This window comes from Mastomys coucha, unplaced genomic scaffold, assembly GCF_008632895.1.
Source record: "Mastomys coucha isolate ucsf_1 unplaced genomic scaffold, UCSF_Mcou_1 pScaffold13, whole genome shotgun sequence".
Lineage (NCBI taxonomy): Eukaryota > Metazoa > Chordata > Mammalia > Rodentia > Muridae > Mastomys > Mastomys coucha.
Window position 1 is genome coordinate 17,515,885 of NW_022196895.1, and position 14,368 is coordinate 17,530,252.

General features: G+C 44.2%; 1 protein-coding gene across 2 annotated transcripts in view; it reads right to left on the minus strand.

The window, feature by feature from the left end:
* Window positions 1–311: 311 nt before the first annotated feature.
* Garem1 (GRB2 associated regulator of MAPK1 subtype 1) overlaps window positions 312–14,368 on the minus strand; it is a 176,820-nt gene continuing 162,763 nt past the window's right edge. For both annotated transcript variants that reach the window (XM_031365066.1, XM_031365065.1), the window contains exons 5-6: window positions 6,784–6,950; window positions 312–5,506 (exon numbers count right to left, since the gene is read on the minus strand). In XM_031365066.1, coding sequence (XP_031220926.1) covers window positions 4,609–5,506; window positions 6,784–6,950 — 1,065 coding nt within the window. In that variant the 3' untranslated portion in view covers window positions 312–4,608. The remainder of the gene's footprint in view (window positions 5,507–6,783; window positions 6,951–14,368) is intronic.

The window sequence follows — 14,368 nt, forward strand, 5'->3', positions numbered from 1 at the left end:
GAAAGCCAAAGATAGGAATTTGCATCAGCGCCCTTCTCACTGGGACACTACACTTCCTTCCAAATTAAAGCGGCATCTGCATGTGTCTTCTCTGCCCTTTGACCACACAGGTATGGGGTCCTCTTTGAGTGTCATGGGGTTGTCTGGCTTTGAGCTTCTATGGACCACAGCTTTTGTCTTGGATCTCAATTCAGAATGGAGTTTGCAGCATTAGGAATCCCTTTCTAGTTCCCTAGGCCCGAGAGGCCAGGGAATGAGGCCTTTGAAAAGCCAGTACTAGGTCTGACTCACTCAGGAAAGACTGCAAGAGCAACCTTGAAAATTTCTTTATTTATAGACATTTCAGAACCTTTTAAATCAACAGACAATGGATTTTTCTTTTTTAGACATAATATACTGCATTTATCTTGAGGTACACATTGGGCCCATTAAATAATGCTCCAGAGAGCAACACAATGAACTGCTGATGTGTGGCTAGGAACCCACTGTTCTCCCAGCCCAGAAACTGTACAGAGACTTCCAAATTCTTAGAAAATACAATTTCCACTTAAGTGAAGGAAAATGCCCCAAGTTCTAGGGGGTTTCTTTCTCTCTTTTCTTTCTCTCTCTTTCTTCCTTCCATCCTCCTTTCCTTTCTTTCTAGTTCTAGCTGAAACACGATTCCAAATAGAACATATGAAAACGGGGGGCAGGTTTATGGCTAGGGAACTATGGAAACCCTATCCTACAGGAGACTGTAAACCAAAGGAGCTCAACATCTGCTAAGCTCTATTACAAAGACTCGGAGGTGGGCAGAGGGAGACAAGCGCAGACGACACTTGCATCTAGCTTGAAGCACACTCACGCTTGTTTCTGGCTATCACAGTGGCCAAAGTGGAAAACAAGACTTCTTGAAAACCCAGAAATGTGACCTGACATGATACGGCCACAGAATCCTACATTGCAAACCTACAGGATAACAAAAGTTCCGTTTCCACTATTTGTCCTCTGGGCCTTTGATTCTTTTGCCTTAGCAGCTTTCAGATTTCGAGTAAAGCAGTGGGAATTCATACAATAGACATGTTTCTCAAAGCCTCGTGTGTCCAATACATGGCACTTTTTTTCTGGTAGACTGCAACTCAAATATCCTGGGTTCCTTGGAGAACTTTTTGTTTCCCAGTTTGTTATTCAGGGTATGTACTTACAGAAGATAGGCATGGGGCTTGATTAATTACACAAAGCACTAGGAAAATGATGAGTTCTCCATCCATCCACTCCCAGGCCCCTGAACACCACAAGGGGGCATATGGATGATGTGCAGGTGGCTCAGCAGCGTGAACGGAGGTTGTTTATGTATCTGATCAGCTGGAATGGCCTGTCACATTTCCCAGAAGGTTGTGGCATTTCTGCAGGACAGGAATAAACACTCCAATTTAGCTGAATGGGCAGTTTGATACAACTTCATAAATTTGAATGGTCTGTGTGGGCTGAGAGAGAGTAGATGTGGACATTTCACAGTTCATAAACTGGAGCAGTTCAACTTAAAGACAGAACTTGCAGGCGTCTGGAAGATTCTGTGAAGGAAGCGGTGGGTGAACAGTTGAGCTTTCTCTCTGAACTGACTTCGTATTTTACATTTTAGCTGCTTGGCTTGGCTTACTGCCAACACATTCTCTTCCAACAGGGCAGGGGCAGGAAGATGATTTTAGCTGTGGGTTTAAGGATTCCCCCAGAGATCCTGTTTAGATAGCACTTCTCCACAAGTACCACTGTCCCTCACTGGACGGTAGGGAATCTGCCACTAGTGGAGGTACTGTCTTGACCTGGCTGGTTTTGGAAGAGGCTCCACTTTAGGATGTGGAAGGCAAGGGCTGTTTCTACTTTCTGCTCTGTGTAGCCTGTCTGATTCTCTCTGGCTTCTTATGAATTCCTTGTCTAGTCAGGATCCTCCTCAGTCAGGTGCTCAGCTCAGAGGTGGCAGTTATATTTATATGTGGCTTTTAGAAATGCCAGTACTGATTATCATTAAAAAAAAAAATCCCAAGTCAGTAAAAGAAAATAGGAGCAGGGGAGACAGATACATTTCTCCTTTAATATATTACAAGTATCAGGGGGTATTTGCCAATGTCTGGGGGATTTATTGTATGTCTTAGAGGCACCTGCCATTGCGTCCATCTGTGGGCTCCTTAAAGATGGGACACATCACTCTCCATGCATCCAGCTTCCAGGAAATGTTCATAGTCTCTTTCTCACATATACACTATCAGCAATTGTGATTTCGAGTTCCAAGAGGGCAGAGCTTAGGACTTTTCTCAGCCTTGGGTCGGGCACAGAGGGTGCTTATGCCATGTACAATGAATGTATGACCCCAGGACCAGTCCTTGCTCTAAGGAAAGCTCCAGGATTCCAATCGAAACAGACTTGACATAAGTATGTCAAGATCAAAGCAAATGAACTAAAAGAAGACTGACAATCTTGTTTTGTGTAAGGATCAGTTGTTTACACAGGCAACCTTCACAGCAAATGCAAACCAAACTTAGGGCTTGCTTCTGAATTTGAGAATCATGGCCAAAGGCTGGGTGCCGGAGGATGGATAAAGCAAGGGTTTCCAGTGGGGACCTGCAGTGTCTCCACTGCAAACTGTCTGTCTTTATTCTCAAGGGAAGTTAATTTTCTCAGGATAGGTTAAACTTTCTAAGGAGTTAGTTCCCCTCGTAGAGGGCTGCTTTCTGCAAACTATAGAAATGATCCCTGAAAGTATAGTCTTAGAGGGCTGCTTTCTGAAACAGACTCTCCATGAGTCTTGGGTGTGAGAGGGCAGTATGGAAACTTCACAGATTCATGACTGACTCTGGAAGCATTCCAGTTGCCTGTTTTATGGACAATTCTTTTTATTTGCAGTGTAGTATTTACATTTGGATTGTGTTAGGAAGGGATAAAAGCCATTTCTTAGTAATGAGATCAGAGATGAGAAATTAGACTAAGTATCAATTCATCTCAACTCTATCACAAGATGGAATTAAGCAGATCTCTAATGGCAAGAAATAATGATGTACTTCACATGGCTGCAAATGAAAACCCACATGACCGGTGGGTTTTTCTTTTTTGGTAAACAGGAAGACATGATGAAATATGGTCATCCATTCAGGACACGCCGACTCCTGGTGGTCAGACCATCTTACCTGAGCAGCCCAGGTGTGCATCACTAACAGGATGTCTACCCAGTGAGAATCTAGGGACAGACTCAGGGACTGGATGGAGTCCCCGAGTTGCTCAGAAAAAAAAAAAAAGGAACTCTTTGAGGTTAGAATGCCTTCAAACAGTCAAGAGAAAGGAAGTGATGGTATATTTTAGGGTATTTAATCACATTTAGCAAAATTCTTAGACATGTTCTGGAATTCTCATAAGAGGAGTATGATAATTAGTGTTTCTTAGAAGAGGAGAAAGGGGTCGACCATGGAATTAGCAAGTACTCTTACTGGTATCGTAGGATCAGTGCAGAGATAAGGCATATATAATAGAGAGTTGGTCTGTCTGAGTCACAAGGTTTCCTAACATAAGAGGTGTGCGAGCAGACCTCACATTTGTGGAGAAAGGCTTTTCAGACCTCTCACTGGGGCACACAGGAGGACGGGATGAAGGTTCCGAAGTAGCTGTCATTTCCCCAAATGTCAGCACAGATATGCAAGAATCGGCCCTCTCATGGGCTTACAAAGCACATTAAATTCTTCAACAGAATCTTTCCTAATTGCTTCTGAGTTTTCAAGGCTGGAGCCTAGGAGGCCGAGCTGCAAAGGTCAGGTTCTGAGACTCTTTGGGATCGTTAAGCCAACTGTTCTTGAGAGAATCCACTCAGTTAAAAGCCTGGAAACCTCAGTGGATATTATAAAGTACAAAGATGTTATCTAAAATATCAGATTAAAAAACTACACTAAAACACATCTGTGTGTACTGCACACACACACACATACCTTTTTGTTTTTCTTTTTTTCTTTTCCTCTGCTTAATGAAACTAGCAGCAGTTACAGACTAAATGTAATGGTCACGATTTGTGTCATTCCTAAGGACACCAAATATCCTCTATCAAAACATGATTTTTGGAAAATGCCTTTTGATAAAAAGATCTCCACCAAGCATAGGACATTAAAGTGTCATTTCACACCACTAACATTGTCAGGCACAGGAGGAAAACGACCGGCAGGAAGCAAAGCAAGCCACAGAATACAATGAACTGTCCCGGTTGACTCCCCAGGACGCAAACTGCTCACAAGTGTCTATGTGTTTCAGCTTTGGCTGTTTTGTGATAAATACCATGCCTTCTCCAAGACCTATTGGGGTACAAATGAGTTCTCTGGATATGACTTCAGTTCTTTTAGCAGCTGTTGAATGTTGAGTGATGTACAAGGCACACCTCTAAGTGTTCTGTATAGCATCTTTATTGATGTACAAAATAGCCTGTTCACCATTCGGAAACGGAATCTGCATAGTAAGACTTTCTCTTATCTCTATTTACAGAGAAGGTTTTGTTTTGTTTTGTTTTGTTTTTAAGTGCAAAAACATGAATCTGTGTCCTAGCCCACCCCTTCCAGCACGTTTCTTAGCTGTCTCATGACAGATGGGGCCATCTGGCTATATCTTGGGCCTCCAGCCATTAATAAACTGTAGTATTTTCTTTACCTGTAGTTTGCTTAGTTTGAAATCCTCTGAGAGGATCTCTTCTGTTAATTGAACAAGCAAATTCCCATCAATCTTTTCAGTGACAAAGAAGGCTATGACGTCTTCAGACAAACCAATGAACCGCAAAGACTTGGACACTTCCTCTATGGAGAGTCCTGATAGGTCAGCAGGTGGCTGCCACGGGGAACCATCCCCACAGGATCTGGGGGCCAGCTGGAGGTGGAGCGGAGATGAGAAAGGGTAAGAGACAGAGAAGATGTCCTGCATGCCCTTCCTGACAAAATACTGGTCCTCGGCGAGGTCCAGCGACCCTGCTGTGGGGTCCTCCTCAGCACCATCAATTTTCAGAGGCAAAGGAGATGTTTCAGGGGTGGCTTTCTGTTCCACTGGCTTTGGGGCCCTTGGGGGTAAGGCAGGGCAGGAGACGCTCTGCTTGGTCATGCCAGCTGCAAGGGACTTGTCCTCAGAGTTCTCCAGACAATAGCTGGCCGACTTGGGGCAACTGGAGACACCAATGCAACTAAACTCTGCAGAGGTCGTGTTGGGCGGGCTGCCCAGGAGCTCGCAACCATCAAAATCAAAAGGGGCTGGGCAGGTTCTCTTTGGTGTGCCAGGTGTCTTCTGTCTGGGGTAGCTGTAGCTCCTGCTTGGATCGAGCAGAAAGTCACTCCTTGTCTGGTTCTCTGATGCTCCTGAGTAATGGTTGGGCCACGAGAGCCGGGAGGACAGAGCTTCAGCAGAAGGACTTCCAAATGGGGACTTGGGGTCCACAGAGTCACTCTTCACTCGGGTGCAGGGGTAGCAGGTGACAGGAGCACTGTTGGGAGGACTTGTATCACTCTGAGTGATGCTGCTCACGAAGCAAACAAACACAGAAAAGGAAATTAGTAAAAAAATAACTTAGCCCTAGCCCTTGGGAGGTCAATACAGGTGGCCCTCCGTGAGTTCCAGGCCAGTCTGGCCTACATAGTGAGACCCTGTCAAAAAAAAAAAAAAAATTCAAAGCCCAAGCTTTTCCTTATAATTATTCATAGATGTTATTTCTAAGGTGAGAAGAATAGTTAGGAATGTGTGTGTGTGTGTGTGTTTCTTAAATTCAATAAATTACCTGCTTTTAAAAAAAAAAAGAATCAGTAAAGTTCTTTGTACTCGTGGATATGTATATAACAATTTAAAATGCTGCAGTTGAGATAAAAATTAATATATGTACATACATAAATATGTATGTTTTAGCTAATAAGAGAATGCTGTTAGTAAGTGCCTGCACCTTCACATTAAGAAAAGTTTTCACACCATGCTTTGGGCCAACATAAGAACAATGTCTGCAGTGGGCAAGGGTGAGGGACAGAGTGGTGACAGCTGGCTCCTACATGCATGCCAGAGACAAGGATGTAGCCACATCAACATTGCCCATAACGCTGGGTCCCCCAGGGTCTGATAGGAAGAAATGCTTCCAATACGATGCTCATCTTTGCCCTGGTTTCTGAACACTAGATTTACATACATAGCTAAGGATTTCAAAACCAAACCAAACCAAACACTGCCCACACAGACATTAAACAGCAAGAACAGGTTAGGGCTGCCCGCATCCTGGTGGCCATATTTTCACATCATAAGATTGACAGTGAAACCAGAATATGCTGAAAGGCGGGTGAGCAGACTGCCATATCTCAGGAAAGAGAGGACGAAATGGGCACTTAGTTTGGCAGAAGATCTTAAACGTTTCCTGAGAGAAATGGGGCTGGTCTGTTTTGTTTCTTTGTAGCCATAGCCAAGAAGGGATTCCTGCTGGGTTCAGGGTCAGAGCAGAGAGCTAAGTTTTAAGTTTGAGGTTCTGGTAGAAAGCACTGCCCGATTGTGTCAAAGTGAAAAGTGCAAGAGGGGGTTTCTAAGGAGAGAGAGCAGCTCACACACTGCAGCTAAGAGGAGGAGCCCTCCTTGGCTTCTCACAGACCCCTGTGGCACAAGACACCAGCTCTTCCACTCAAGGTTAAAATGAGTAGAGGCCCAATTACGACCTTTCTATAAAATTATTTTTAAAAGGCAAACAGCATTTCCTCTCCCACCCGGCTGCTAGGTGATATTCCCAAGGCCTGCGAACTGGCTGCCGAGGGTGGGGGAACTCACATGTTATGCAGCCCTGAAGAATAGTAAGACAGGGTGGGGCTTGGAGATCGCGTCTGTGGCCGAACTGGCTTGACTGTGCGAGGAGGGATGGAGGGACTTGTGGACAAAGGCTTTGCACTTCGGGGCGGCACAGGTGGGGCGTTCAGGAGCCGGCATTCTTCCCTGACCTGGCGTGGGAAAAGAACACTCCAGGTTAACAACAGGCTGGCATGACTAAGGCAGGGGGTAGGGGTGGGGTGGATGGCTGAGGCTGAGATCGGGGAGCATAGCTCCAATGTGCAGGGTCAGGGGGCTTTAAGCAGTAAAGGTAAGCAGGACACATACACACACACACACACACACACACACACACATAGACACACACACACATATATATACACACACACACATAGACATAGACACACACATAGACAGACACACATACACATACACATATATATACATATATACACACATAGACATAGACACACACAGACAGATATACACAGACACACACACATATATAGACACACATTCACACACACAGACACATACACACATAGACACACACATTCACACACACAGACACATACACACATAGACACACATATATATATACACACACACATAGACATAGACACACACAGACACACACAGACATAGACACACATACACACACACACACATATATATATACACACACACATAGACATAGACACACACAGATACACAGATACACATAGACATACACAGACCCACAGACACACACATACACACATATACACAGACTCACACATACACACATATATAAACACACACACATACATAGACACACATTCACACACACAGACACACACACACACATATATACATATACACACACATAGACATAGACACACACAGACAAATACACACAGACACACATACAGATACACACATACACAAACACACACACATACATAGACATACATTCACACACACAGACAATACACACATAGACACACACAGACACACATACAGACACAGACACAGACACAGACACAGACACACACACACACACACACACACACACACACACAATAAAACCAGAAGCCTGACACAAACTGCTGGAAACAGACTGAGCTGGAAAGAAATGGTTTGGTTGATGTCAGTTTCTGTGGAAATACAGTAAGCAGTGGGAAATACAGGCTTGAGAGGTACCAGGATGCATGGAGCAGACAGGGATGTGGAGGCAGTGATGGCGTCAGCCATGACAACGGGAGAGGATCAGGCTCTGCTGGAGTCACGCTCATTTCCCATATGCAATACAATGTGACCCAAACTTTTGGAAATATGGACTTTATTTTTTCACACTGCTTTTGTGTGTGTAAATATACTCAGACACGCATGTGCATACGCATGTGTGAGCTGTTCCATAGCATCTGTGTGGAGATCAGAGGACAATTTATAGGAGTCAATTCTCTGCTTCCACCATGTAGGTCTTGAGATTAAATTTAGGTCATTAGGCTTGGTGGCCTTTCCTCATTGAGCCTTCTGGGCCAAAATGGTGGGCCTTCTGCCAGGTTAAAGTTCCACTGACAGCTATGTCTGGTGCCTTATAAATATCACAGTAACTTTGTTTAGATGCATATTTGAATTTAAGAGATCCAGGCTGGGGGTCTGAGAGTTGACATTTCCTATGCGAATGTGTGTGTGTGTGTGTGTGTGTGTGTGTGTGTGTGTGTGTGCACACACGTGTGTGTATGTGTGTGTTAATGGACTATGTGTATGTTTTAATGGATACTATATATGCTAGGCAAATATTCTAGTGACTGAGCAAATGACCTGCCCTTTTAAAAGTTGTTTTTTGAAGTCAGACAGGGTGGTGCATGTCTGTAATCTCAGCATCCAGACTAGAGCAGAAAGACTGCCACGAGTTTGAGGCTAGCCAGGGCCACATAGTAAGATACTGTCTCAGGAAAGCGTCCCACTACTTTTTCTTTTTCTTTCCTTTCTGAGTAGCTGGGATTACAGACAGAAGTTACTGTGTCTGGGTAAGTCTGCATTTCTAACAAACTCCAAGGTGAATGCTATGTTATGGGTCCAGGGACCATAGAGATGCAGAGGGAACCACGAGAAAGCACTCCAATTCCAGAGTAGAACTTTTACTGGTAAAAGCCCAGTCAGATGACCTCCACTCTACACTGGGGATGTAAAGGTGACCCAGGATGGCCTGGGACTTCAACCAGTGACTGTCCTTACAGCCTCTCTAGTCTCAGGAGTTTCCCCCAGTTCGTCCTTACTTGAGAAGTGCTAATTCGGCATGCCCTTTTCCATGTTGGGCAGCAGGGGGCACTCGATGCCTGGTTGTGCTAGGCCATCCTGAACCATGGCCTATTCAGGACTCTGTTAAACATGCTGAGTTCTGAGATATTTCCCCTGCTTTCAGGCTGTGGTCCCAGCATTTCTTTCAGTCTCTTCTTCAACAACTTGTCTTAGGGACATGAGGACAGCAAGTGACAGCTCTGGTGATAGAGATGCTGAAAGTGGAATGTCCAGCCTCCTGTGGCACATACACTTCTTTCGTTGACCATACACTGGGCCTCTAGCTGGAGTCCCAGGTCTCATTCCCTTGCCAAAGAAAATCAGCCAGAAAAGGAAGCCACAGGATCACAAGGAGTGCCTTGATTTAAGTGAGATGGAACCAGCTTTTTTTTGAGACAGAATTATTATATAGCCCAGGGTGGTCTTGAACTTGGTATGAAGTGGGGGATGACCTTGAACCCATCTTTCTGCCTGCACCTCCCAAATGTTGGAAGCACAAGTATATCCTACCACACCCACTGGGAGTGATTTAAAGAACATCATTCATTGTATTTCAGCATAAGCCCAGGGGTCTCTGCTCTCACCCAGGGAACTCTTAGCCCTGGCACTGGGCTGGGAAGAAGAGAGCTCTTCACTCAAGTTAAAGCTAAATACTTGGGCAGGAGATTTCCTCCTCAATGGCTACAACAAGTTTTGTTTTGGAGTCTTTGAAACAGGGTATGCTGCAGAAATGCAACTCTTATCAATGGAGCCCTCTTCGCAGCAGATACAGGACATCACAGAAAACCACAACTGGTCCCGATGCAGAGAATAACCATGATCAGGTAGGGGGTGCATCCCAAGGGATACACAACTCCTGCACTGAATGAAGGCTCATGAAATATGTCAGAAGAGGAGGTGGAAAGATTTAAGAGCCAGAGGGCCTGGAGACCTGCTGTGAGATTGTCTCCTAGAAATGGCAGGAAAGTTGCAGCTATGAAGCCTCAACAATATGGCTATCTAAATAAGACCTGAACAAGGACAACCCCAGTAGACAGGCTACAGTGGAAGGGGAAGGATTATGGGTCCTCCCTTTATACAAAGAACTATAGCAACTAAGGGTGGGAGTTCTCTTTCCCTAGGAAGGAGTCCCCTAATTGATTTTCCAATATCAGGCGGTCAGCTCGGCAGTCACGTACAAGTACACAACACAGAAAAGGAACCAGCAGGTGGTATATTTTTTATGTATATAAAAATATATTTATATATACTTGTTACATGTTTATATATATTTGTAACATTAACAATTATAGACAGAGGTCATGATTTTGAGGGGGAATGGGAAGGTTGGAGGAAGAAAAAGGAATGAAGGGAAACAATTATAATTTTTAGTTTTTATTAGATTTCTTCATCTTATTTTACATGTGAGTGTTCTGCTTGCATGTATGTATGTGTACACATACATGCTTGGCACCCAAAGAAGTACGAATAGGGCATTGAATTCCCTAGAAGTGGATGGTTATGAAACACGATGTGGGTGCTGGGAATTGAACCTGGGTCTTCTGCAAGAGCAGCAAGTTCTCTTAACCTTGAATATGTCTCTTTCACCTCATAATTATATTTTAATGAAAATTAATTAAAAAATTAAAAGGTGAGCCAGGTGTGGTGGTATACATTTTGATTCTACCATTTGGAGGCAAAGGCAGGTGGATCTCCACAAGTTTGGTTATAAAGCGATTGCCAGGCCAACTAAGGTCCACATAGTGAGGCCCTGTCTCACCGCATTCCTCCAATAAAACAGGTGGCAGTGGTGAGCAACTACAGAAAGAAAACTCATACATAATGGAGTCTGGAAAACTGGGGGGACTGTTCAGCTGATATGCCATTGGGGTCTTTTTGTTTTTAAGAGGAGCTGGTTAACATTTTAATTTTTAAAACAAATGAGTTCTTCTCAATATTAGAATTAAGTGGAATGTGAAGAAAAAAGATTAGTGATGAGTTCAATTCTCCATTTTAGAATCAGTCATTAGGTGTGATACTTCATTAGGAATAGCTAACCTCATATGTCAACGGCAATGTGCTGAGACGACTATTATGATGTATATTTCAATTAAAATTAACTGGCTGACCTTAATATTGGAACTCAAAGAAAGCAGCCATGTGCAGCTGAATGTGGCCTGAGGGTATCCCCTCTTCCTGTTCTTATGGCCAAAGGCACCTGGGGCTGTTCGGACAGCACCTTCATAGCTGGGCAGTCCAGAACAGCTTTCCAGGGCTGGCAGCAGAGAGTGAAAAGAAACTGGTGCGAGGGAAACTGTGGTTAACAAAGTGTTTAAAGCTAAACTTCAGAATGAAATCTGAGGCACAGGCAGTGTTGGGACCTTTCACAGGACTCCTGAAAGGGGTCTGGGTCTAACTCAGGTCAGCATGGAAAGATCAGGCTCCTTTCAAATGTCCTTCGGGAAAATGAGTATTAAAAGCTCCAACTTATCCTGGACTGGGATTCTAAAAATCTTTCTGCAAAGGTGCAGAACGAGTGGCTTGTTGTCCCAGGCGGGCAGGAAGGGCAGGCCTCAGTGGGTGAGGTGGCTGGCTAGCCACAGGCCCACAGCTCTGTGGCTGGGCACTTTCCACTTGGGTTGCAGATGTGGCATCTCTGATGCTCTTCTTTCACGGCATATTATGGGAAGGATTACATGTTGAGATGGGACATACACATTCTGGTCCTTGGAAGTTATAAGTAGTGAGGGTTGGCTGTGCCCCATACTTCTCATTGCTCTTACGGGTCTTTCATGTTATCTATTCTTTTTTTGTGTCTTGATTTGATTCATCATGAGACACTTATATGCAAGAAGATGATAGCTGTGCCATAAATGAATCTTATCTGGCATTAAAAGGTGACTGACCCATGGGATGGGTCAAGCAGCCTGTCTCCTGCTTCCTCTCATATTCAATTTCACTTTTAGGTGCTACATGTTCAGCACGTTCCTTCATGTGGCTTTCACCATGTTCTTGCCCAGTGATGAGAGCCAGCCTTGTCTGATCTTCCCTGAGGCCTTTGCAAACTAGCTTTGACCTGTCTTTCTGGTTGGTCCTCAGACTCCTCTTCCTCCTTCTGTGCTCCTGCCCCCTGCCCTGCTTCCTCCTCTTTCTTGGTAGATTCACCGTTGCTTGAAGCACCTTGCGCTTCCCTGCCTCGCCTCTGTTTTAGTCTCTTCCGGCTCATCATATTTAATTGGCCATTCCTACTGCCTAGTCCTGAAGGTAACATGCTCTGTCTTGCCACCAGGATAGATCCCTGCTTCTGAACTAGGCTAGCATGCTATTACAGTTACTTACCCTCCATGTATATCTAATTAGACCAGGAGTCAAAATGGAATGGACTGACGTTACTGTTATAACTCTCTAGAGCACACAGACCCTAGGCTTCTGTCTCCTCTGGCAGGAATAAATTACACAGAGCTTCAGGTGAAACTTAGCTGATTAACAGGCTGATTTTTTTTTTAAAGTTAAAAAAAAAAAGCATTTCTACCTTTAAATTTAAACCATACACATCTTTTTTATATTCTAATGTGGAAATTCCTATGTCGAGTTGTGTGGGCTGGGTGTAGGCTTCTGCAGCACCACATCTTCACCATCACACTTGGGCATGGTCATGTGGTGAAAACACAATGACTGCATTCTCCATTTGTCAGCATTCTCACCTCCAAATAGCACTTCCCGAGTATGTATGTAAAACGCCATCCTGTGCCTGGTAGGTGAGTGTAGTCAGCCTTATACTCAGCATTCAAAGCCGAGCTTCAACTGGCAACAAGGTCTCTATCTGTGTTCTCAGGAACAAACACTGACCCTGGCTACCTGAGGGTCAGCATTCAGTTTTAAGGTGAAGGTGATCATCCATCAGATTATGGCTGCTCTTTGCCTGTCTAGAGGCGATGTCTTCAGAGAGGTTCTTAGCACCAGCCTCCTACTCTTAAGAAGCCAGAAGACCCATACCTATCCAGGCTACAGGATGAAAGATGGTTCCTGTCTGTGCCCTGAGCCTGGCCACCTTCACTTCCTTCTATGAAATCCAGGCGTTTTAGATCTTGTCAAATATCTGTCACAGATAGTGTGGTGTCATTAGTTCTTGGTATTTGCATAGATGACATCAGGGTTACATATAAAGTTAACTTAAGGAAAGGCAGAGATAGCAAACTGTTCTTTGAGAGCCTAGGTGGTGTAGGAGGAATATTCAAGATCCTGGGATCTAACCCATGGAAAACATCTAATAGTGAGGATTTGAAGAAAACTGTAATAGGTGTCTATCCTGGTGTTAATAGGTAGGGCATAGCCACCATCTATTCTTACTGTTTCTAAGAGTCTAATCTAATGACTCTGTTAGTTTCACTTTTCTACTTAGAAGTTCAAATGCATGTTAAGTGTCTATGACTGAGTATACAAAAATACATAACTCCCAGAGTTGGTTATGAGGAGGGGAAACAAATACAATTAAAATAAAAATTAGTAAGTATATTAATAGATGTATGTGCAGAGGTTTGTGGGAACACCGTGAGCTTATTTGAGATAGCAGGAGAATTAATTCATAGGACACTTTAGTGAGAAAGTCTTGGAGAAGCAAGGTTAAGAGTGTAATAAAGGCTTAGATGGCATGATGTTGGATACCTGGTACATCTAACATCTAATAACCACAGTGATGCTGTGGTCTGGGAGGGCGGATTATGAGACATACATTAATACCTTGTGTTAGAGACAGAGACAGAAATTTAAAGAGAGCTGGGAGAAACTATGGTGCTCAAGGCTGTGAACACTGCTTGGATTAAATTTTGTACTTGTTGACAGAATCTGAATAAGGGTGGCCCCCACGGGAAGACTGAAGAGGAGAAAACCAAGTATGACTGCATCATACTGCCCATAGAGCAGATTCGTGGAACAATGCAATGGGGGAAGCCAAGAGAGGGGAGAGGCAGAGGCGGAGGCAGCAGTACCGCCGCGAGCAGATAAAAGTATCAGAAAGCCACAAGAGGGGGGAGAAAGGACACCATACAGGTGGTCAGCAGGTCATTGGCAAGCCTAGCGAATGAGGGTTGAAAGGCACAGAGGGCAGATTCCAGTGAGTGGAAGCCAGAAGGGGAGGAGAGGATGGAGTCAACAAGATACACCACTCACTTCTGGTAATGGCCAGGATGGGAGGAGAAGGGGATACTTGTTAGAAAGGGGCTCAGAATGGGATGGCCTTTCTTTTTGAATGGAAAGAAACTTGGGAATTGTGTCCAGGCATGTCACACACACGACTGTATGCTGAACTCTCACTGATGAGAAC